General features: G+C 33.2%; 3 protein-coding genes across 4 annotated transcripts; all 3 read right to left on the bottom strand.

Annotated features, from left to right (window-relative positions):
- LOC129951081 (uncharacterized) lies at window positions 1-943 on the bottom strand. The gene has a single exon (XM_056063090.1). The coding sequence runs from the start codon at window positions 855-857 to the stop codon at window positions 90-92; it is 768 nt and encodes a 255-aa protein (XP_055919065.1). The 5' UTR covers window positions 858-943; the 3' UTR covers window positions 1-89.
- A 1,904-nt stretch (window positions 944-2,847) lies between these two features.
- LOC129952390 (zinc finger protein GLIS2 homolog) lies at window positions 2,848-22,159 on the bottom strand. The gene is made up of 3 exons (XM_056064945.1): window positions 22,064-22,159; window positions 3,924-4,289; window positions 2,848-3,805 (listed from the first exon to the last, which is right to left on the bottom strand). The coding sequence occupies exons 1-3, from the start codon at window positions 22,123-22,125 to the stop codon at window positions 3,052-3,054; spliced, it is 1,182 nt and encodes a 393-aa protein (XP_055920920.1). The 5' UTR covers window positions 22,126-22,159; the 3' UTR covers window positions 2,848-3,051.
- Window positions 22,160-22,364: 205 nt separating this feature from the next.
- Window positions 22,365-23,007, bottom strand: LOC129952393 (uncharacterized). 2 transcript variants are annotated; one of them, XM_056064947.1, is made up of 2 exons: window positions 22,906-23,007; window positions 22,365-22,834 (listed from the first exon to the last, which is right to left on the bottom strand). In XM_056064947.1, the coding sequence occupies exon 2, from the start codon at window positions 22,829-22,831 to the stop codon at window positions 22,433-22,435; it is 399 nt and encodes a 132-aa protein (XP_055920922.1). In that variant the 5' UTR covers window positions 22,832-22,834; window positions 22,906-23,007; the 3' UTR covers window positions 22,365-22,432. The 2 variants fall into 2 exon arrangements, with proteins under 2 accessions (XP_055920922.1, XP_055920921.1); XM_056064946.1 differs by having other exon boundaries at window positions 22,365-22,837; window positions 22,906-23,000.
- Window positions 23,008-24,429: the final 1,422 nt, after the last annotated feature.

The following is a 24,429-nucleotide window of genomic DNA, read 5'->3' as shown; positions in this document are numbered from 1 at the left end:
TTAAAATAGAAAAGCGGCTTTATTAACGTTAAAACTTAAAAATAAATAAAAACCTACGTAGGTATAAAGATTCATAAACAATGGAATAACTAAATAAAGTGCATCCCGAATTCATCAACTCTTATTATCTTATCAACTGAAGGACCAGGAGCCGACTCAATAGCAGTCATACCAAGTAATCCATCATTGGAATTTTGTTGCATTTCAAATCTATAATCGATATTTGCTCGAAGTCCCTTCGACTGAATATAATTCGTCTCCATCGTATAAGCACACACGATATTATGCTTCCTACAGATATTCTTCAGTCTTGTTATGTGATTTCTATAATGAGTTTCTTTCTTTAGAAGCTTCTTTTCGGTGTCAAGCCAATAGAAGGCTCCAATATTATCAATAGCCAATAAAGCTATATCGGGATTTGCTACCAATAGGTCTTCCAAGGTGTCCATTGCCATCTCGAGCTGATCTGGAGTGTAACAGTTTATAATCTGAACAGATTGCATTCGCAATTCAATTGTGAATTGTATATCTTCTTGGCTGGTCTTCTCGCCGGAATTCTTGATGATCTTTTCAGCTACTTTCATCAGATGAGGGATTGATAGCTTGTGATCCAAGTCAATTAGTATAACATTTGATTCCTTGCCATTGAAATAGGTTGGTAGAATTGTGAGGGCTATGATTTCGTTAAGAAGAAGGGTCTTTCCGGAATTACTTGGACCAGTGATTTCTATCAGAGACTTAGCAGCGGGACCATTCGATGGAAATAAGTCTGTGGATAGAGAATGCAGCTTGGGACGGATTGAAGCTTTTTGGGCGACGAGGAGTTCGAATGCATTGAAGATTGTTGAATAAGCCATAATTACATTTGTTTTTAAGGATTGATTTATTTTTACTTTTTTTAAGAATACAAAAACAAATATTCAAAGTAAACAAACAAACTACGTTGCCGTTAATTGAACGAAAAACTAAATTGATTAATTAACAGCTGATCGAAAGTTCAGGGCAAAAACATTCTAGTAAAGATATAAATCCTTCGTACGTATCACCCTCCAAAACCCATTTGTTTACATTGTTGTATTTGTAATGTGGACGAATTCAACGAGAAAAATTAACGCTTTTTCACGCATACATTGACACACTTACTGAGGTTTTTGGGGAAATTTAATAAATTAGAGGAGAAATTACACGCACACTATGAAAAAGTTTATGAGGCTGATTTCCGGTTTAGCTTGTAGGCAAACCAAGATGTCTACCGGAGATTTATATCTTTATATAGAGTGTTTTTGGTTCAGGGGAAATTTTGTTTTTGAACCTATGCCTTTTTGACAGGGAATAGGTATGTTCGTTTACTTTTTGAAAATGAATGCGTTTATTTCAAATTGTTTTTCAAAAACTATTCATGATTTTATAGAATCTTGACTTGCAGGTATTACAAAAATAATACACAGAATTAAGTGACATTTTTGTATATGAGCCCTATTATTTATTCTATTACCGGGAGACTCTATTGGGTGGCGTTTAGTGATGACGGTAACTTAAATTTCAGCGACTACGGCGAAGGTAAACACAAATTGGTCCATGATAATAATACCTGCGTTTTATTATAGCCAATGACATTGATATGGGTATAATCGACGAAAATATAACGATGTATATCCAAGCCATTAGACGTTTATACATCTTTCTTCTTTTTTCTTTAGTTTCTTTACTTTCCAAACTGTTTGTGCCTCTTTTCTTTAACTTTAACTACAATTCGCACTACCTTACCATTTAAAACAATAAATAGCAAACTACTCGTCATAGGCTAGGCGACTTGCAACTTTTAGTTTCGAAACTATTTGGCTTCTAAACTGAGTACTATAGACTTATATGAGAGTCCGCGCACATGCAGAAACCATTCTGTCACCCATTCGAGCAACTTTTTAGTATGTGTTTTGACACAAATTAAACAATCACCTCAAATCAATTCCATAGCTTGTGTCACAAGGAATTATAGGTAACTACGCGGACATTCAACTAAATCGTTGAATAATTTTCTGTAAGTGCAAGGGAGAGACAAATGTAGTTTATGTTTATTGTTTATTGGTTTATATCGTTGATTACTTTCAGAGTTGCTTATGTGCGTGATGTTTGGGCAACTAACGATCGAACTATTTTTTTTCGAAAAAGTTGCATGTGCGCGCCTAGCCTAAAGGTTCTAAGAGATGTTTTGAAATATAAACGAAGGTCTGCGAATTTCAAGGGAGGTCTTGCAAAATTAAGAGAGATTTAGAAATTCCAAGGGAGTTCTGAAAGTTTCAAGGGACTTTTTGAAAATCCAAGGGAGGTATTGAAATATCAAGGTATGCCTTGAGATTTCAAAGAAGGTCTTGAAATATCAAGGGTGGTCTGGAATTATCAAGGGAGACCTGTAGATTTCAAGGAAGGTCTGGAGAATTCAAGCTAAAAAATCTAGGGAGATATTAAGGTATTAAAATATCGACGGAAATTGCCAGGGAGGTTTTAAGATTCCAAAGGATGTCTAAAAATGTAATGAGAGGTCTTGAAAAATCAAGGAATATCTGCGCTAATGGTGTAACAGATAATATCAATGTAAAGTTGGCTATGAGCAGTCCATATCTAATGTCAATGTAGTTACTCCTACGCATACCTTTATTATTTATTTTGCGTAACAGCTTTTTATATGAAACCTTTGGTTCCTACTATGACTTATTGTATTATAGTTGATAATTGATAAAGACAGATTTTCTATTTATTTAGTTGAAAGCTCTTCCTTCGTACTTCAAAACTTCCTTAATTTGAATTCAAATTTCAAGTAAATAAGAGGACAAATTTTAATATTATTAATTTTTATTAGTTAACAGTCTTTATTTTTCTTTTTAGCTGCATATCTTAAAAATAACATTAAAAGTCTATAAAGAGATGAGTTATATGCATATAAATAATTAATTAATAATACAAAACAAAACATTAAGTAAGACAAAAGACTAGACGAAAAAGCTGTGTTCCATGATTGGACATAATAATATTATGATGATGTGTAATTTTATACTATCTTCTATTTGTACTGAGATCCAAAGGTGAGTCCATATCCATCGGTTCCATGGGAAGAACAAATTTATGACTATGAGTACTCGCAGTTAGCCAATATGGGTCTGTGGGGACATGAGGTCCATAATAGTAACTGTCATACTTAAGATCAAAAGATTTGGGAAAACGACTATAGCACTCAGAGCGAGGTGACGTCTCCGACGATATATACAATTGATCCTCATATGATTCCTCCAGCATATATCGTTCATTTGTCTTCAGCGGTGAGTAACTGTCATCGGATACTGTAATCATTGGCTTGGGTTCCTCCCTCAATATTTGTTCAGAATGTTTGAACGTTTTTACGTGTTTACGCAACGAAGATGGGTCAGTGTACCGTTTTTGACATCCGACTACTTTGCACACGTATGGTTTCTCCATTGAGTGGGTGCGGGTGTGCTTAAACCGATCCGATGAGTTGGAGTATGCTTTGCGACAGCCTTCAAATGAGCATACGTATGGTTTCTCTCCCGAGTGTGAACGAATGTGGATTTTGAGGTTCTCCGCTCGCGAAAAACTCTTGTCGCACAAATGACACTGGTGGGGTTTTTCTTTTGTGTGGGTACGGACATGAACAAGCATCTTGTAGCGAGCATTGAAGCCTTTTGACGTTCTCGAACAACCCTCCCATTTGCAGTAGTAGAGTCCATCAAGCGAGGCGATGGCATGGATTTGAGTAACATGAGCTGCGAGTAATTCAAGGCTTTCGAAAATTCTGTAAATAAAAGAATTACAAAATAAATTAATTGGAGGAACGTGAAATTATTTAAAACTTAAATAACTCTAGAATATTATGCGTTGTATGCAATATCGCATTAAGTGTCAAAACTTACCTTCCACAATCTGTCCAACAACAAATCAATTCATTTTCACAAGCACTACTATCGTGGTCCTTTTCCTTTACAACAGTGGCGGTGTTAACTTCAGTTATTTGATTGTCCAAGCTGACTTTCATTATGACCGACTTCTTCCTACTGCTGCTATGCACGGTGCTGCCGATTGCGTGTTGATATGTTGGCGGTGACAAAGACACTCTGCTTATGTCAGTTGATTCCCGTGGCGGGGTAACTGGTGGTGTTGGAAATCGCATATAATGATGGGCGGCTATTTCATCCTCACTCATCAGTGACGGACCACGAAAATCATATCCGTAAGTGTATGGCGGAGTATAAGCCAAACTTCCAACTTTTGGGCTAAAACTTGGGCACCGATATTCCATTATTATGAATTAATTAAAACTGTGATTAGTTATTAATAAAGTTTTTCTTCAATATTATTGTTTTGCTGTATACGCAGTATAGTGGCTCTATTCTAGAGAGCTGAACTAAACCATTTGAGTGATTCTTAGCGACTAATTAGTGGCAGACCGATGTGTAATACTTTAAAGTATCAGACGGCCCGCCAGCAGACTTGATAACGCTTATCGAATTATTTAGCAGATATAGCAGCTACGACGAGTACAACAAAAAAAGTAAAGTATACAGTCATCATCAGCCAACAGGCAAGCAGAGCCACCCATGATGTTGAAAAAACGTTAATGAAAACGTACGCTAGTGCATTGTGTCTGTTCGGTAATAAGTGAGGAGCGGCAGGAGGTCTTATCGCTAAAATGTCTGTTTGCACAATAATTTGTCCCTAGTGGATATTCCAGATGGGGGATTCGGGTATCGGCATTCAGCGTATACGTTATACTTGCGATAACCATGCATGATCAATTGGGGGCGATAATACACCCTTAATATCATTTTTGCTTTTGATATTCATTCAAAAAAAAAAGATGAGTTTCACTTAGATCTGTTCGTTTATAATATGCGACTTACATTTGGATCTGTCTCAAAGGATTAAAAAAGAAAGGTATAATGTCTATTATGGGATCTCTATACACGAATCGAATAGTTCCTATAATGTCATCTAACATCCGATTCTAGACTTTCAGTGATGAAGATTGCAGAAAACTATAGGACATCTGTTTCTCATTTCATATTTGTATTTTAAAAATTATTGTCTGTAGGCTTATTTATTTATATTTACCTACTTGTTGTTCATTGATGATGTGATAAAAAATGTTACGCAAGGTCTACCCGTGGGGTTTTTTGTGTGTTTATAATTCAAAGTCAAGTATATAGACTGATGTTGGGTGCGTTATCTTCGTTTGATAACATTAAAATTCTGAGCAGCAAAAAATAATATTCAAGAACGGAACCTACATTTTTATTATAATGCCTTATGCATTTCTGTTTGAAAAGTGTTAAGAATTTCCGTTTGCACTTTTTAAATAGGTTGCATTTCTACGAAAAGCTTTATAATTGTTTGATATGAGTTGAAAGACTTCAGAATTGTTATAGAACTTAATTTTTTCGTAGGAAATATAAACAGACAAATTTCCTAAGAATTTTGATATAAATTGAAAATTAAGAAAACAATATTGTTTACGATAAATTTACCGTTATCTTTTTTCGTAATATGTCTGGTTATTTATTATTAAATGTTTTTAAACGTCATTGTCAGGAAGTTGCATATTATTGCGTTTTTTATTTTTATTATTATTATATTTGTATTAAGTTTATAAGAAAGAAAGAATAAGAACAATTAACAATAAAACAAACAAAGCTAAAAGTGAATAGTGTTTCGAGGCACAATTTTTAGTGCAACATCATCTGAGGGGTTAATGTTAAATTTATGGTAATATGTTTTTAAAACAGTTTAAGACCATAATTAAATTCACATTCGATAAATAAACTCAGGGTTATACAAAATTAAAAGTTTTAATAAATGCTCAAATTTCAAATGTCAAAACACAAAGGAATTACATGTTATTTGAGAATTGTCATTTCTTATTTTGACGTTTCATCATTTTATTTCACAGTCGTTCTTCAAGATCTTTATTTCTTTATTTGGATAAATTAACTCAGAGTTTTATAAAATTAAAAGTGTTAGCATATGTAAATGCTTAAATTTCAAATGTCAAATGCAACTATAACATTAAGTACTGAATGTTCGGTTATTATGGAACGTTGAACACAAATAAGAATTTATACATACATGGCCCTTCAATTAGAGGTGTCATTTTGAATAATCTAAAATATTTATTTAGGTGGTTGTTATTTTTAAAATACTTTGACATTTGTCATGTTAAAATGTTACTTAAATTTTCAGTTTGAAGTCTTTAAAAAATGTTGTTCTGTTATTTCTCAAAGAAGTTATCACAGTTGACCTTAGAGATCTTGTGATTTAACACACTTAGAATTATTTTTGGGTTCAGGGAAAAGATACTGTCTCTTTCGCCAATACTCCATAATCGATTCAATATAGCAAAATTGCAATTAATTAATTTCTTATAGAAGATTCTCATTGTTTTGTAAATGTCAAAATGTAACCTCTAAATTAAAAAAGTATGTACAATGGAAAATTCAAACAGCGAATTATAATACATATTTATCTCAATCCCATTCAACTTGAATGGATCCGTTCAACCATAATTCAGTACCTGGCCAATCGAAAGTTGTAAGAATAAATTTATATCATCTGTTAATATGGTGATTAGTTTTGTGGTTGTTAAACTATTGGGTTCGGTAAAAATTTTATAAGACGCAGTCTTAATATTTAATTGAAACTCCATTCATAAAACTCCACAATAAATATAGGCATATTGTCAAAAACATCAACCAAGAAAAGCTCACACGATCTGCGGTCGTTTGGAGTGTTGCTATTGGTTAGTGTTGTCTTCTTTAAAAAAAAACAGCGCGCGTTGAGATATGTAATCTTGCGGTCGCCTCTGTGGGGGTATATGTAGATATGCATTAAAATTGATAGCTGCAAAATGTTTTGACTAGCTTATTTTTGCGCATCATATCAAAAGATAAGAGACAATTCTTAATTTTGTTTTGATTTTTATTTTTAGCTGATGGCTGCAGTACTTATATGTACAATGTACAATATGTTCTACTTTACCGACATAAACATATTTCACTGAAAGAAATGAAAAAAGTCATCGAACAGACAAATTGTGTCGTGTAGATCATACAAATTAATGACACACAAACCGATGTCCAACTCATGTGTTTAAGGATTAAAGAATTAGGTCCTTATAACACTTCGAATGTAATCAGCCCTTCATTTTACATTCTCCAAATATATTAATGAAAAGTGTGTTGATGATATGTTTTTCAAAACGAAACAGCAAATTTCAAAAGACATATCAATAGGTACTTTAGCGCTTTATGTGCTTTAATCTGTTTAATGTATTTAGTAGAGCACAAATTAATCAATATTATTTCATTTTCATTATAAATTTTGTGTTACAAAACAGACTAATTACGTGCTCCAGACTTTGTTTTGACAAAAACTGGAAATATGAATTTCTAAAACTAGATTAAACTGGAAAATGTGAAATGTAAAATCCCAATACCTACCTCTAGCCTACATATAAAATAAAAATAATACGATGACCCCAATTTGAACTCTTCCAGTTGGAATATAAAAATAAAATATAATAAATTCAAACATCTCTTACTGGACAGAGCAGAGCAGCGAGTATAGTGAAGCGATATAAGGGAGATAAGTCGCGCGAGAGGTACCTCTACATACCTCCTCAATCCTCATACTTTCTATAATAAATACTCTCTATTCAAACATCGATCCTATTCGATCCGCACCGCAGTCCTAGTCCATTCGTCCAATAACATCGCACTATCAGTTGAAAAGCTTACAAATAAATACAAAAAAAAAATCAAAATACAAATAACTTATAACAAATCCAGCCCTAATCCGGATCAATCCGGATTCCGCACCATGAAACTCATAATAGAGTATCACAAAACAATGATAATAGCTTCGCCGCCATATGTCGTGTTTCTTTCGGAAAAAACTGAACTCTGATCACTCCGATGGCAATAAAAGCGAAACGAAACAAAAATCGCTTCAACCTACAGGGGGCATTTGTTATCATCCACCACCATTCCGCGCCGCACCATTTCGCACCCGGATTAATCCATGAAGTAAGTATTCCAATGAAAAATGACATATCATTGGAGGATAATAAAATCTGTTCGTGTAGAATTTTGTTTGACAGGAAGTGTGATTGCTATAATATTTCGCTGTTCTATTTTTGACAAATGATCCTTCGTTTTGACGTTTGGTTTTTTGTGTTGCCCCTGAGTTGAGGGGAATTCACACTATCGCAATTAATTGTGCTGAATTTATCAGCAAGACGGGTAAAGTCTATCAGATTTAATAGTTCTAGGACACACATTATTATATTGATGCGATTAAATGGGGTTTGATTTTAATTATGGTACTAAAGGTTCAATTTATGTATCACAAAAGGGTAGGGACATCTTTATAGGACAGTTTTTTTTTATGTTATATAGTTCTTCCCATTATCTATGAGTTTTATCCTTGGCTTCGTTATTGTCATTTGAAATATCATCGGAAACATGTACTGCCTACGTGTGAGCTGTGAGCATTACAGGGGAGAGCTAAGATAACGGTCCTATCTGCAAAACCTGAGGTTTTATTCTTTTTTTCTAACCAGACATCCAAAGTTCAATTGGATATCACAAAAACCACTTGGTAGGGCGTGAAAAAAGTTTCCGTAAATCTCAAATCGAAGAACCGAGAACAGCGACAACCAGCTGTGTATTTTAAAAAAATGTGTTGATATGTTTTTTTATTGAAAATGTTGACAGAGTGTAGCGACGAGCATAGAACTCATGGACATGCCCAGAGTGTTTTAGCTTTTGCTTTCGATTATAGAATCAATGGCATATCACTGACGAAGAAAACGTAGCGGTTAATAAAAATGGGGTGATTCGTCTGAAGATATTAGATAAAGCTTATAAGCCCATATTATTTTATGACGTAGATCAAGACTCGGATATGATATGTGTTATGTACATCAAAGCACCCAGGTATACCAGACTATTGATTTATTGTTGCTTTATTATTATCAGTGCCACATGCGAAGAAAGAGAGCTCTGGAGCTTTGTTATGATGAAAACACAGGTACCTAGGTACGTAAATATATTAAAAGGTAAGGTGTTATTTTAGACGGCGAAATAATTATATTTATCTTATCATTTTGTTGTATTTTATTGTAAGAAATTAACATTTAGACGAATGTCTCTAATGTCTAACAATAACGTGGGAGCATTGGAAACTGTTTTCAAGACGAGACAGAATAAATCACTATCAGCGACATTGTTTTATTAAGAAAGTAGACTTTGGATTATGTGACTTTTTCTTTTATAAGCTGCACGCGTGTTGACAGTTTGTGTCTGTTATTTTTTTGTTCTGGTTGGAACTATTTGAATTTGTTATGCTTTGTATAAATTGATACAAAGTTAATTGATGAAACAAAAATATTTCAGCATCTTATGGAGTTGTATATGATTAGACAATTCACTATTCATATCAATAGTATGAATTTAGCCTTGAGTAATAATAAATAGAACATCAGCACTATTAGGTTGTACATAATTTTGAATGAAAAATGTATTTTATTTTGAATTATATAGTGATGTTTTATTTTTTAACTTTCTTTTTCTGTATTATAAGGAGATAAGCTGCACGCAGAACTATTTTTAGAAGATTTAATAATCTGCGTTTATTTTTTTTAAAGAGGTGTCGATATGGCAGTAGAATTTCATTCATGTTTTTAGTTGACACCACCTTAATTATGTTTGGATTTGTATATGGAACATAAATTGTACGACGAATATTTTGTGTTAATTTTTTTTGATTTTGAGGAAAAATGAAAGTATTTGAAGATGAAAGAGCGAGGCCCCATAACTTAAATTTTGTCTCAATTAATGTGAAATTATGCAAAAGTCACTATGTGAAAACATAAAATTTCTGTAAGGTTTTCATAATTTAAGTGAGAAAGGATTTTAATACCAAACATTTTACAAAAGCTATATTAAACATAACGCTTTAGTCTAAGGGTATGTTGGTGGCGCTGGTGATTTTCCCAATATTATCAACTTCAAAGAGGATAAATTAGTTGGCGGCATCCTAGATGTCGCTTTCGATATTTCTCTCATGTGGAAGAAGCTTTAAAGTGTTAGATCAGAAGCTCTTGGTGGCCAATTGTGATCACCTCTTTCAGAAATAACACTTTCAGAAAACGTTTCTCTCTGGCAACGAATTGTGAATTGTGACAACTTCAATGCATTGTTGAAGCATGTATCGTTTCATTGGCTGCGTTCAATCTCAATCTCAGACAGCTAGGGTATCCGGATACCTTTTATTAGTTTTTTACGTCTAAAATAACAGCTGATCAAAAACAGCTGAGATGTCAAAAAAGAAATCCAAAGGTATTCAAGAATTTATGGGTTATGTAGGTATCTGGCAGAACAGCTGATTTCACACATGGTTGAATTTCAGGAAGCTTGAATATTGATTTCAGCTTTTTGTATGTGTTGGTAAACAAACAAACAAACAGATACAAATTTTTGTTGTATTTGAGGATGTTCTGTACATAATAGACTCTTCATCGTCTAATTGAGTAATTATTATCTATTTTTGTAAGCTTCAAAATTGACTTATTTTATTCTCGTTCTGTAAATGACCAATTTGCTCAATTTGCTAGATCTACCTCCAGTTGAAAGTTGTTTTTATTTTTTGAAAGCTAAGTCAATACAGCTTTCCAACTCGTTCAACAAGGTATCTAAAAATCCACCTATCCAAGATACCCTATCTAACACGAGATTGAACGCAGTCATTTTAAGCTAAATCCTATTTTTTACTTGTTAAATGTCAAAAGCTTCAAAAGTTACAGCTGTGAAATTCTATTTTAAAACCCTATCGATCATTTAATTAAACAGTAGACTTTTTAAGATTAATCTTTTTGCCTTTCTGTTAAGGGAACTTTATTAGTAAGTTAACTAACAACTTATTCAAGCAAAATCTCTCATAATCTCAACAATGTGTTTTTTCATATGGTTAAGTTCAGATTTTCTCAAAAATTGGGAAGACATTTTGTTTTGACAAATTTAGATTGAAAATAAATTGAAAATTCCACAAGTGAAATTTACTTATGTCAAAATCATGTTTTTTCATTCAACTAAAAACTGAACCTCAAAGCTCTGTGATTTATATATTTAATGAACATTTTTTTAAAGTTTAAGGAGCTTTTTAGGTTGATAATAATTTGTTGGTACTTCCTGCACGACCAACTGAAGGTAAAAGTGAAGTTTAGCTCCTAGTTTGAAATTCAGCCCTATCATGAATTCCATAGTAATCGGAAATTTCTACGAATCCCGAAAAATTGTATCATGAAATCCGTTCGTAGTGAAAAATCTCATACAATTTTGCATTACGAAGGGATTTCATGATACAGTTTTTCGGGATTCGTAGAAATTTCCGATTACGATGGAATTCATGATAGGGCTGATTAATGACATCTACAAAGTTAACGAGCTACTTGCATGCTGTTAATTGCAGTTTTAGTCCCTTATCTTGTGTAAACCTGTCCGTTGTTACCAAAACAGAACGCGAATAAAATTTGACAGTTCGTTTCAACTTCAATTTTTTTCGCGACGAATAAATTAGTTTTCTTAAATGTATTAATATATGATATTGAAAAGTAAAAGTATGCATCATAAATCAAATACAAACTATATTGCTATCGTTTTGTAAAGAATTTGTGTGGAAATATGTCTTCAAACGTATATAAACTCACATTTTATAAGTCATTCGTCGTTCGTTGGTCGCGCTCATGTGAATGCTGCTTAAAACCTAACCTTCAAATATTTCTTTTTAAAATCCGCGCTCTAAGCAAAAGGTCTTAAACGTAACTTATAATTAAAATTTGTATTTCATTTATTATAATTAACATATTTTTCAGAAATTTGAAGCCCTATTTTGTAAATTCTAAAGAAAAGTCATAATCTAAAAATTTGGAACTTTTATTCCTTAAGCCTAGTACATACTTGTGAACCATCTCGTGAACCCATACAAATTTCAGTTTTTGGTTCACTCGTGAACTTGCTTGTGAAGCTGAGTGGAGAACAAAGTGGAGAGTTTTCGTTCACGGGCAATTCACATGCAAAATGTACGGGAACTGTTGGTGAAGCTTTGACATTTGGTTTGTTCATGTTCACAACGTGTACTCACAAGTGTTTACCAGTGAGCAATGTCAAAAGTTCACTTTCTCCACTGGCGAACGTTCACTTCACGAGGAAGTATGTACTAGGCTTTAAGCGTAGTACATACTTGTGAACCATCTCGTGAACCCATACAAATTTCAGTTTTTGGTTCACCCGTGAACTTGCTCGTGAAGCTGAGTGGAGAACAAAGTGGAGAGTTTTCGTTCACGGGCAATTCACGTGCAAAATGTACGGGAACTGTTGGTGAAGCTGAAGTCAAATGTTCACAACGTGTACTCACAAGTGTGTACCAGTGAGCAATTTCAAAAGTTCACTTTCTCCACTGGCGAACGTTCACTTCACGAGGAAGTATGTACTAGGCTTTAAGCGTAGTACATACTTGTGAACCATCTCGTGAACCCATACAAATTTCAGTTTTTGGTTCACCCGTGAACTTGCTCGTGAAGCTGAGTGGAGAACAAAGTGGAGAGTTTTCGTTCACGGGCAATTCACGTGCAAAATGTACGGGAACTGTTGGTGAAGCTGAAGTCAAATGTTCACAACGTGTACTCACAAGTGTGTACCAGTGAGCAATTTCAAAAGTTCACTTTCTCCACTGGCGAACGTTCACTTCACGAGGAAGTATGTACTAGGCTTTAGCCACAACACATATCTTAAAAATCAATTCCACTTAGATAGTTCTACATAAATATATTCTGTTTTATATTATAGGCACTCATATAAGATAATATCAATATCAAAAAAAGTGACCGCAATGTCTGGGAATTTAAAATAAAATTAAATAAAACGAATTTATTATTAAATAGATGCAGGTGCTGATATAAAATATAAATAATATGATTGGAAAAATTGAATTAAAAGTTGTGGGTGTTATTTTATTGCAATAAAAATTGATTGCTAAAACCAAATTTTGTTGCTGTGTGCAATATATATTTTAACCTTGACGTTGATTACGATAAAATTGTCTCGAATATTATGGGAGCTGATATCAAATTTAATTTGTATATATTTAACAGATGCATTTATAAACGTAGTTAAAAATTAAAATATTTAGATTAAAAATTTGAATGGAATCTTTCCAAATTTTCACATAAATTGATGCGAAATTCAAATATTTTCACAGGACCTCGAGAATTTTAACTTTTTCAATTTGAAACAATTTATAAACTTTACTCTGGAAAGGAAAAATTGTGTCTATAATTGTATTTTAGTAAACAGAAAACTAACATCTTTTTTAATTTTGTAAACCTAATCTTCATACTTGTTTTTTTATCTTTACATCAATTTATTTAAATTTGAATCGACTATATTTTCTTGCCTCTTGTTTTTAATTGCGTATACGCCCAAATGCACCAAAAGATTTAAATTGAAATATATTTAATTAAGTACAAACATCAAAATTAGAAGCACTTGAACAGCAAACTGATACTCATAAATCTCACAACTGGGTCGCACAAGTAAGTAAGTAATCAATGAGTCTGTTTTAAATTAGTAACTGTATTTTAAGATTTAAAAATATCCCTGAAAAATAAGGTTATCTTCAAAGATTTAAATGCATTTTTTTTTAATAACTTAACTAACTAAACTTCACATAGGAAGTTATTGTTATCGGTCTAATTTGTCAATTAAAAATGTTGACTTTTCACCACGTTTCAAGGTCATTCGAATCTAAATCAAAAATTTTTATTGAGATGTCAGTGTGTAAGTGTGTACGACGTGTTCGGGATACCATTTTTCGAAGTACATATCTCAAGAACCAATATAGAGATATCAATTTCAGAATGGAATAGAAAGGAAATAAAAAAAAATTTAGTTGACCCCAAATATTTCACCAACCAATGACATTAATTAAATTTTATATTATTATCCATTTGCGGTTTTAAAAGTATTGGACTGAATTTTACATCTGTCAAACTTAGTTGTTTAACCATTTTTTTTTTGTAAGTAGAAAGTCTGACATTGGGTAGGTTCAGGCGAAATAATGGACTTGAATGCAAGGCAAATTTTTAGTGTCTGATTGGCCAGTTGCCAAAAAATTGCCTTCCAATTAAGGACCTTTATTGGAAAGTTGACTGGAAAGTTAGTAAAGAAAAATCTCCCTAACTATCAATTCAAGTGAATTTATATCAATGACAATTGATGATGTTTTTTTTTAATTCAACTGAAAGCTGAACTTTATTACTCCATAAATTATTTATTTGTTTGCAAAATTTCATTTAATCTTTTGTGTAAAAGGGTTCCTTGTCAATTTGGAAGAGAAATACATAACTAATATTTCTTTGCAATACAAAATACAAATCGTGATGGACTTGTAGCTTGCCTGAGGAGTGTTTTGTAGACAATAATGTTTTTGATAGTTTTCGTATAATGAACTGAAGGTAGAGGTTAGTGAAGTAAAGTTCCCAGTTTTAATATCATGACAATTGAAAAACTAACTAGTTGACTTGGTCAAAATGTTAGTTCAAGGAATGCAAATGACTGCAAACGAAAATGGATCGCTTAGCTATCGGGCAGCACATACACATTTTTAAAACCTATTACAGCCACATATCGTGCATTACGAAACAAGCAATTAAAAAAATTGTGAAGAAATTTTGAGAGACTGGATTGGTTACAGATATTGTAAGGCCTGTGCATCATCGTCTTGCTCGTGCCACTGAAAATATCACTGCTGTAAGTGAAATTGTTGCCGAATATCTGAATATGCGGATTCCTCGACGTTCTCAGGAATTAGGACTGTCTTACGGCTTATTATGACATATTTTGCATTTGGATATACATACACCTACATCCATATAAAGTCCAGCTCACACAACAACATCGAATTGGTGCTTGAACAACAGGCGATGGACGGGCGTGCGATTTTTCGAACAAAATTTTCTTCTCTGACGAAGCACATTTCTCACTCGGTGGATATGTTAATAAACAAAATTTTCTTATTTAAGGTTCTAAGAATCCTCAAGTAATTGAAAAGAGTCCATTACATCCACAAAAAGTCACTGTTTGGTACGCTCTTCGGTCCGGAGGTGTGATTGGACCTTACTTCTTCAAAAACGACGATGGAACGAACTGTCACCGTCAATTTAGAACGTTATGGCCTGCTATTAAAGAATACGACTTGGATAATATGTGGCTTCAACAAGGCGTTGACACATGCCACACAACTCGAGCGAATACGGCTTTATAGCAGGAGACATTTCCCGGCCGCGTAATTTCTTGTCTTGTTGACATCAACTGGCAACGAAGATCATGCGATTCGACACCGCTGAATTTTTTTGTGGGGCTACGCGAAAGACCGTGTTTAGGCAGAAAAACATGCCACTCTTGAGCACTTAAAAACCAATATACGCCAAGTTATAGCTGAGATATCGCCCAATATGTGTCAAAAAGTGGTCGAAAATTACCTCAAAAGAATTAATGCTTGCAACAATTCGCGTGGTGGACATTTAAATGATGTATTGTTTCATACATAATGTCAACGTTCAAACTTTAATGAAAAACTCGCCTACCACGAATCGCCTTTAAATTTTAATTTATAAATTTTGAGCCAATCGATCAAATGGTTTGGGCAGTACTTGCGAGGACAGATAGATAGACGAATGGAGACCTACTTTTTTCATCCATCTCTACCGTCCTAATGTCATGTTGGATAAAAATCTCGAGGTCGAAATGTTTAGGAACGCAATACTTGTCATTTATATTTTATATGTCAAAAGAAAAAAGGTTTAATAAAAACGGTTCTTTATACACTGCGATAGTATTTTTAGTCATACTCTATTCTCTCTCTCTCTGTCTCTCTCTTCTATTTTTTGTTAAACTAGAATTGCAAGTCGAGGAAATTAGTAAAATTGCAATTGGTAAAATTATTTGGTGGGTAGTAATAAAAGTGAGCTTAAACAATATAAATATGACTTTAGATGCAGTTTATAGATCACCTCATAAACAAAACTCTTCAGAACGATTTTTTTGTGATTTCTTTGGAGATAAAATAGAAGATCTCTGTTCTTAACTTGTAGACGTTATAAGAATGGGTGATTTTAATATCAATTGGTTTGTTAATGGGACTTACAGAAAAAGAAGTTTTGAAAGTATATCGGACACCCATTTAAACAAATAGTGACTGAACCAACAAGAATAACGCAAAACTCGGCTAATTTAATAGAATGAAATCCTTATCGAAACTAGTTTTATAAATAAAATATCTACTAAAAAATTTATTCGGACATTGGCATTTAAAGAAAACGTTTTCCGTAGTGAGCTTATTGATAATGAGGTAACAAATGTAAGTTGGAATACAAGGGGGTTATTGTGAACTGGCGTAATTGTAAACGCACTTAATTTTCTCAAAACCGTTTATAATATCAAGCATGCCATGAAATTATTTGAAAATACATTATATTTAAATCATATTGACGCGAGGAAGGCGTTGTCTTTTAAAGGGTTATTTATGTTTTGTTCGTTGCCGTGAGTCATTCGTTTTTCCATGCTTTTAAGTTTTTCAGTGGTAATTAAAACTGTTGCAAAACAAACAGAAGCGATCAAAGTAAGTTAAATTTTATATTTAAGAAAGTGAAATATAAGTATAAATGCATGCTATATGTTTTTATTTGTCTGCATAACAAAAATTTAAAAGTTATTGGCTGTTTACAATTGCCCCATTATTTTCCTGTCATGGGTAAATGTAAACACCGAAATGGGGTAAAAGTGAACAATTTGGGGTAATTGTAAATATCCATTTTCAATGGCTTTGGTGTTGATCTAACAATATTTTATATCAAAAGATGCCACGTCCTTGATCTAGTAGGTACCTATATAAGGGCAGAGAAAATGGTTACCCCTTTCCAAAATGGTAGGCCAGGAGACGATTGGTACCGGAGTTTCATGTCACGGCATCCAAACCTTTCTCTAAAAAAACCGGAGCATTTACAAAAAGCACGCCAAGATGCTCGAAAAGCTGAAATTATATTCGATGTCTTTACGAAATTAAAAAAAGTTTATGATGAGTTCAATTTACTAAGTCCCGATAAGTCAGCTTTTGTTTTAAATGCAGATGAAAGTGGGTTTTCATTTACCCCCTTTTTTTCGTTTACTTAAAAAACCAGGGGGGTAAATGTAAACATCAAATTTTATGAAAACTATCACCCAACACTCTATATGAAGACATAAATCTTTCGCACGTATTACCCTCCAGAACCCATTTGTTTACATTGTTGTATTTGTTATGTGGAAGAATTTAACGAGAAAAATTGACGTGTTTTCACGCATACATAGAATCAACTACTGAGTTTTTTGGGGAAATTTTAGAAATTAGAGGAGAAATTAAACGCACACTAAGAACAAGTTTATGAGGCTGATCTCCGGTTTAGCTTGTAGACAAACCAAGATGTCTACCGAGGATTAATATCTTCATATAGAGTGTTTTTGTTTCGGCCGGTCAACATGCTTATGACGGAGAGTAAGATTCTTGAAAAAGTTGTACAAATCAGCTGCAGAATTATATGGAAGCCAATCATATCTTAACGGATTACCAGTCTGCATTTAGCCAAAATCACAGTTGTGAAGCATTACTTAATCTTTAAATTACGCAATGGAAAACCGAAGTTCACGTCAAGTAAGTTTTACTGTGGTTTTTCTGGATCTACAAAGGACATTTGAGACATTTGAAAAAACTGTAACGATATGGTATTGAGGGAGTGGAACTACAATGGTTCAAAAGCTATATATCAAGCAGAACTCAGAGAACCAAAGTGTCAAGTAAATTATCAGAAGTTTTGGATGTAACGCTGGGTAGGGTATATCTCAAGGAGCGGTATTGGGGTCACTTCTTTTCATAATTTACATAAACAACGTGGAAAATGTAATAAGACATGCAAAGACTAGGCTGTTTGCGGATGATACCTTGTTATATGCGTGTCTGGAAGATCTGCTGAGGAGTGTATCGATCAACTGATTGCTGATTTAAAAAATATTGAATCTTATTTCATAATTAACACTTCAAAAATTAAAGCTATTATAATTTATGGAGAATCTGTACAAAATACTAATATTAATGAAGTGACAATTGAAAAGATTGAAGAAATTAAGTATTTAGGAGTTATTATTGATAAAAAATTAAGTTTCGAAAATCACATTAACAACATATGTAATAAAATTGCTAAGAAAATAGGATTTTTTCCAAAGAATAAGAGGTAAAGTATTTATGAATTGTGCAATTAAAATTTATAATGTAATGATCAAACCACATTTTGAATATTGTTCAACAATATTGTTTCTGCAAAAATTGCAAAACAGGGGAATGCGCTGTATTCTCATGTGTAATAGGTTAACAGCGATACAACTTATGTTAGATACACTAAAATGGCTAAACATTAACAAAAGAACAATAATGAATGTACTTATTTTTATCTTCAAAGTAAAAAATAATATGTTACCTAATTATCTTTATAATGAAATAATTTATGTATCTGATGTGTAAACACATAATTTAAGAAATGGTGGTGATTTCAGGCTTCCATTTTTGACAACAAGTAGATCGCAGAATATATTATATCATACAGGTTTTAAATTATTTAATACCTTGACTTCTGACTTGAAGTCACTTTGCAGGGATTCATCCAGATTGCTAAAGCAAACCGACTGATTTCTTCAAAAGAAAAGTGAACTTACATAATCTCAAACCAATATTACTTATCACTCAAAGAGAGTGAACAGAAATGCTTTGATGGCGTCGTACTTGGTAGGTTTCTGAATAGCGCAAACTGGTAAAGCCATGTGTTAAATACATTGTTGAATGTTTGTTGGGTGAAAAGGCCAAAAAATAAGTTGACACCGTTCCTTTCCCAAATAACACAATATCAAGACGAATCGGAGACAAGAATATGAAAGCTGCTTTACTTTTACGAATAAAAGTAAAAAAATGTGCGGTTCAAATGGATGAATCAACGGATGTTGCAGGGTTTGCTATTTTAATAGTACAGTCTTTTTAAGAAGATCGGCTCTTCTGCAAGCCGTTGCCAACTACTACAACTGGTGCTGAAATTTTTAATTTGATTGACAATTTTTTGTACGCACAAAGAATAGGAGGCTTTTTAAAGTATTGTGTGATGACATGGGTAGTCTACATACGTCTTTAATTCGTCACGCAGAAGCACGGTAGCTTTCTCGCGGAAAAATACTGACGTGGCTTTTCGAAATGAGAGCATGAGTTAGAATCTTCCTCATTGACGACAACTTTGTTTTGGGGGACATGTTGTGAAATAAACGTTGGTTATTGAAACTGGCGTATATGTCAGATATATATTTAAAAAAAAATGATTTGAGCCTATCACTTCAGGGAAAGGCAGTGACAAAATAGAAGCATTTAAAATAAAATCAAGTTTTGGCTGAATCTATACAAAGTCAAAATCTAGACAGCTTTCCAGTCCTCAAAGAATTTAGAAGGAATAGATTTGGACATTCTCGATGATATTTTAAATGAGTTTCATATCCACCTAGTATGTTTTCTGGTTAGCTTCGTATGGGTAATGAACCCGTACTCTTCCGCATTGGAAAAACCACCTTCCCTGATAACGCTATAGTATGAGTGCGTGATTAACCTGACATCAAATTCTTCGATAAAAGATCTTTTTGCAACAAAGGAGTCTTTATCAGAATTCTGGTGTATGTTGAAAGACGGGGTTAGTTTATTGTCAGAGAAAACAAAAATTCTTCTGCCGTTTTCAACACATACATACATGTGCGAATCAGGGTTTTCTGCATATGTTGGAGCTAAAAAAAAAATTTGGATTCCTTCTTGATACAGAACCTTATATACGGTTGCGGTTGTCCCAATCAACCAGATATTTCAGCTTTATACAAAAATAAGCGGGCACATTATTCCCACTAAAAAAGAAACTCCATGTACATATTTTTAATGCATATAATATAATTGTCTAATTCCTTATTAAGTTAAGTTAACATTGTTCTTGTGTAGTTCGTTGTAGAAACTGTTTCCTGAATAAAATAAACGAAATTTAAAAAAAAAAAGTTATTGAAATTGCTACATGTAACTGTGAAAAATATCATATGCGCAACGAAGTGCGCCGCGTGAATTTTCTCACGCAAAAAGTGCTCCGCGACTAAAAAAGATTTGGAACTGCTGTCCTAGAGCATTATAATACCTTAAAGAAAATAATGTCGAAAGGCTGTAATTTAAAAAAAAAAACTTCTTGGAATATTCTATGAAAAGTTAGCCCCAATCATTAAGAATTATGAATATGACTGTTCTGCAAAATTATTTTTTTTCTGTTAAACAAACCAAAAAATACAATTTAAAGGATGAATTAAAATCTCATCTTATAATTTTTCTACCACATTTGATTTTTAAAAAACGCCTCTTTAAAAGTTTTAAAGACATCACAAACCGGTGTTTCTTTGGCCAATTTAAAACAAAACATATAAATCTTAACAATAAATTGTGTGATGAAATTGTTAGGTACAAATCTTTTTCTTCCTCTAGATACAGTTTAAATCATTTAAGTATCTTACTTAGATTCTGAAAACTCTCGTAAGTTATGAGTCTTCTGAATTTTGATTTGAAATACGAGCTTCGACTTTGATTATCTGTTCAAATCGTTAAAATACCGGTTTACAACTTCATTTTCATATTTTTAAAATACATTTTAAAAGCCTTGTAAAGACGACGGTGATGAAACGTATTTGTTACAAACTTTACTACTGAAATTTACATTTTTCTTTGAAAAAACAAAATTTGAATGGTTAAGCGTTTCTTCCAAATGAATGCAAGACATGTGAAATCTATTAAATTGTTAAGATTTGTCCAAAATTTTATAAAGATAAATAAATATTTAAACTAAATAATTGCGGCAGGGATTTTACATTTGGAAAAACATCACACATTGTATTGGTGACAAAACTACTTCATGGATTTGGATAAGCACATAAAGACTTAAAGCATGTTTCAAATTTAAAAAATAATATCTCAAAAACCTGACGTGGTAGACTGATTAGGAGTGGTATTTAAGAGCTAGGTTCTGATGACTGATGAGTCACACTCTTATCATTTTAAAACTAACAACAGTATAGACAGCATAATAAACTTTTTTTTTAATTCCTTGTATTTATAACCCACAGTTAGTTTGTATCTCCCTTACAGACTTAATTTTCATCCCCCGAAGCTTCGAAGCCAAGTGGGATCATTCAAAATCAATCAAATCAAAAGAACACTCAATCAGGCGTTTTAATGATTTTAAATCTTATATAGGTATTTTATCACATGAGGTAAAGGTACACTTTTCATTTCGAATGAGTTCATTTTAAAATAAATAAATTCCACCGACATGGTCCATAGTCCACCACAAACACCATATCCTACTTCTAATCTACTACCGAGAATTTCAAAAAAAAAAAGAACAAAATTGAGTCCACCTTATCGTCATTATACATTATTCATGTTTAAAATAACTTTCATACAAAACTTTCAGACGAGACGAGGGGAGGAGAAAGTATCACTTCCATTTCGATTTCTTATCACTCAACTCAACTTTTATTTTTGTAGACATCAACTTAAACATAAAAATTCGCTTTCCTGGCGATCAATGTGGACTGGACACGTCGTCGTCGTTCTTTGCTTGTCGTTCGTCGTCTTCGTCGTCGTCCAGATGAGGTTAAAGATGTTTATAAAAATTAAATTTAATCTTAATATAAAAAAGGTCAACGCGCAATGGCCTTCAATTGGAACATAATTTATGAATTTTTATTAATTACACACAAGACAACGACGACGATGTTTTTCATTTAATTTAAAAACACTCTTAAAAGGGAGAACACACTTATAAGATAAATATCAGAACCGGAAGAAGGCTTACCTCAAACTTAATTGATTGGGAACTCGAGCGTTACTAGCACGTGCTACTCGACGCACCTTCATTGGAGGTATGCACAAAGTGCACGGGATTAACAATATCTGAACCGAACCGCATTAAAAAAGGAGCACATAGGTCCGTGGGGTCCGAGTTTGTAGTTATAAACGAATGTGTCCAAAAATAAACCCACATCATCTCCTTCGGTGTGTCTATCTATGGAACATCGAAGATTGTTCACCGTATACCGGGTAGAAGAGACACCCTCCACGATGATGACTCTGATGATGATCATGAAAACACTTAATAATATTTTTGTACTCAGAGGCACACAAAATCGATTTATTCTTTATTTACAAAACTCTTATAATTATTCTAGACTACTTCAGGATTCTCTTGGATAATTTTGACCAAGTTCTTCTCCAACAATGGCATGACCATTCGATCGAATGGAATATTACAGCTGACGTATATTTGTTTGTTCAGACGTTTGGCTAACTTTTGAGCAAGTTGCTGCGAATCACATCCAAGTTGGGGGCCCAACGCGACTGTGTTAACCACACTGCCGGGTGAATCTGCCATTGGCATTGCAATGCCAATTTCATCGAGGAACTCCCTGCCATTAATGCCGATGTAGATGAAAGTTGATTTGTGCATTTTTAATATTCGCACAGAGTATTTAGTTTCGGTAATTTCAAAAGTCGAATGAAATGAAGAGAAGGACGATACTTCCTTGGGGATGTTCGCCGAGGCAGTTGTTGGTGATGAAGGCATTTTCTACTTTGGAATAAAAAGAATGAAGAGGGTTTATGTAGGCTTCAAAAGGAGGTGTGGAGAAATGTTCTTACATATTTCCTGAGGATTATTGTTTATTGTTAATTATTTTGTTATAAAAATATTATTTTCGACTTATCATGTATGTGCTGTCAAAAGAGCCGGTGACATTTGCTTTATCGAGTATCGAAATCGAATAGCCGCTGTACCTTGTGATTATTCTTAACACACAATGTTTTTAGTTGGTGGCTATTCATCGAAAGATGGCGCTTTGTAATTTAAGATTAAGATGTGTAAATAAATCAAAATGAAAACTTAAAGGCTTTGAAACTCTTCAGAAACAGTTTTAAAGATTATTTCTTAACCGAAATATGAAATATTTTGTAAACATAATCTTAACGACAAAAGGTTACGTTTAATGGAGATACACTACTGAATTTTCAAATATAATTGCAAGTTGAACTTAGATCTGATTTGAATGTCATATAAATTTAATAAACATTTCTTTTACATAAGTTTTTGAATTTTTGACCATAGATAGAAGCAAAATAAAATAATGAAACGTCATAATAAGCGGCTTCAAAAGAGGATATGTAACCCTAGAGTTAAAAAAATTATTTTGTTGGATTTTGTTTGTACATTATGCGTTAGTTGTTAATATGTTATCAACAAATATCTGACGTTTTTGTACGCACATTTTTCACTTTTAAGTAAAGAAGTGCAACATATGGCGCATGTCAAAACAACATTGGTACACAAATAAAAGTGTCGTTAAAAAATTGTGAAACGTAAGCGCAACATAACAATAACGACGAATTTTTGACAATATCGTTATGCGTAATATCGACTCAGCTTAAGCTGCTGTCGGGGAAATATTTTCCGTGCATGAAAACTAGACATTGAATTTTCAGATTTTCGGCTTAATTGGGAATGTTTAGCTGTCAAAAATCAGTTTGATAACCTTAAGTGACATTTAGTTACGTTTTAACTATTTTTTTACTTGAATTTGTTGTGACCAATTTGTTTTAGATAAAAATAGTTTGTGGCTGAAACACAAAAACGCTTCAGCTTCGACTTCGCCTGACGTTTACGAACATGATTTTTATTTTTTATTATAAAGTTTGAAAGTTTGGAGTTTTGATATTATGTGAAACACTACATCATTTAAATGATCACTACGAGAATTGTTGCCAGCATCGATTCTTTTGAGGTAATTTTCGACCACTTTTTGAAACATATTTGGCGGTATCTCAGCCATAACTTGACGAATGTTGGTTTGCACAAGAATTAAAGGATTATCTGCATGAACACATTCTTTCGCGCAGCTGTGTGGCATGTGGCACCGTCTTGTTGAAACCACGTATTCTCCAAATCGTATTCTTAAATAGCAGACAAAAAAAGTTGGTTGGGACTCGGTGGGTATGTTAATACATACCCACCGAGTGCGAAATCTGCTCCGTCTAAAAAAATTTTGTTCGAAATATCGCCGTCTACCGCTTGTTGTTCAAGAACCCATTCGATGTATCTACGACGTTGTGAGTGGTCAGCTGGCTTCAGTTGTAGTGTGAGCTGGACTTTAGGATGTAGGTATAGATCGA

The sequence above is a fragment of the Eupeodes corollae genome, chromosome 3, assembly GCF_945859685.1.
Source record: "Eupeodes corollae chromosome 3, idEupCoro1.1, whole genome shotgun sequence".
NCBI classification, from domain to species: domain Eukaryota; kingdom Metazoa; phylum Arthropoda; class Insecta; order Diptera; family Syrphidae; genus Eupeodes; species Eupeodes corollae.
The sequence above is the reverse complement of the archived record's forward strand: the minus strand, read 5'-3'. Positions and strand labels throughout refer to the sequence as shown.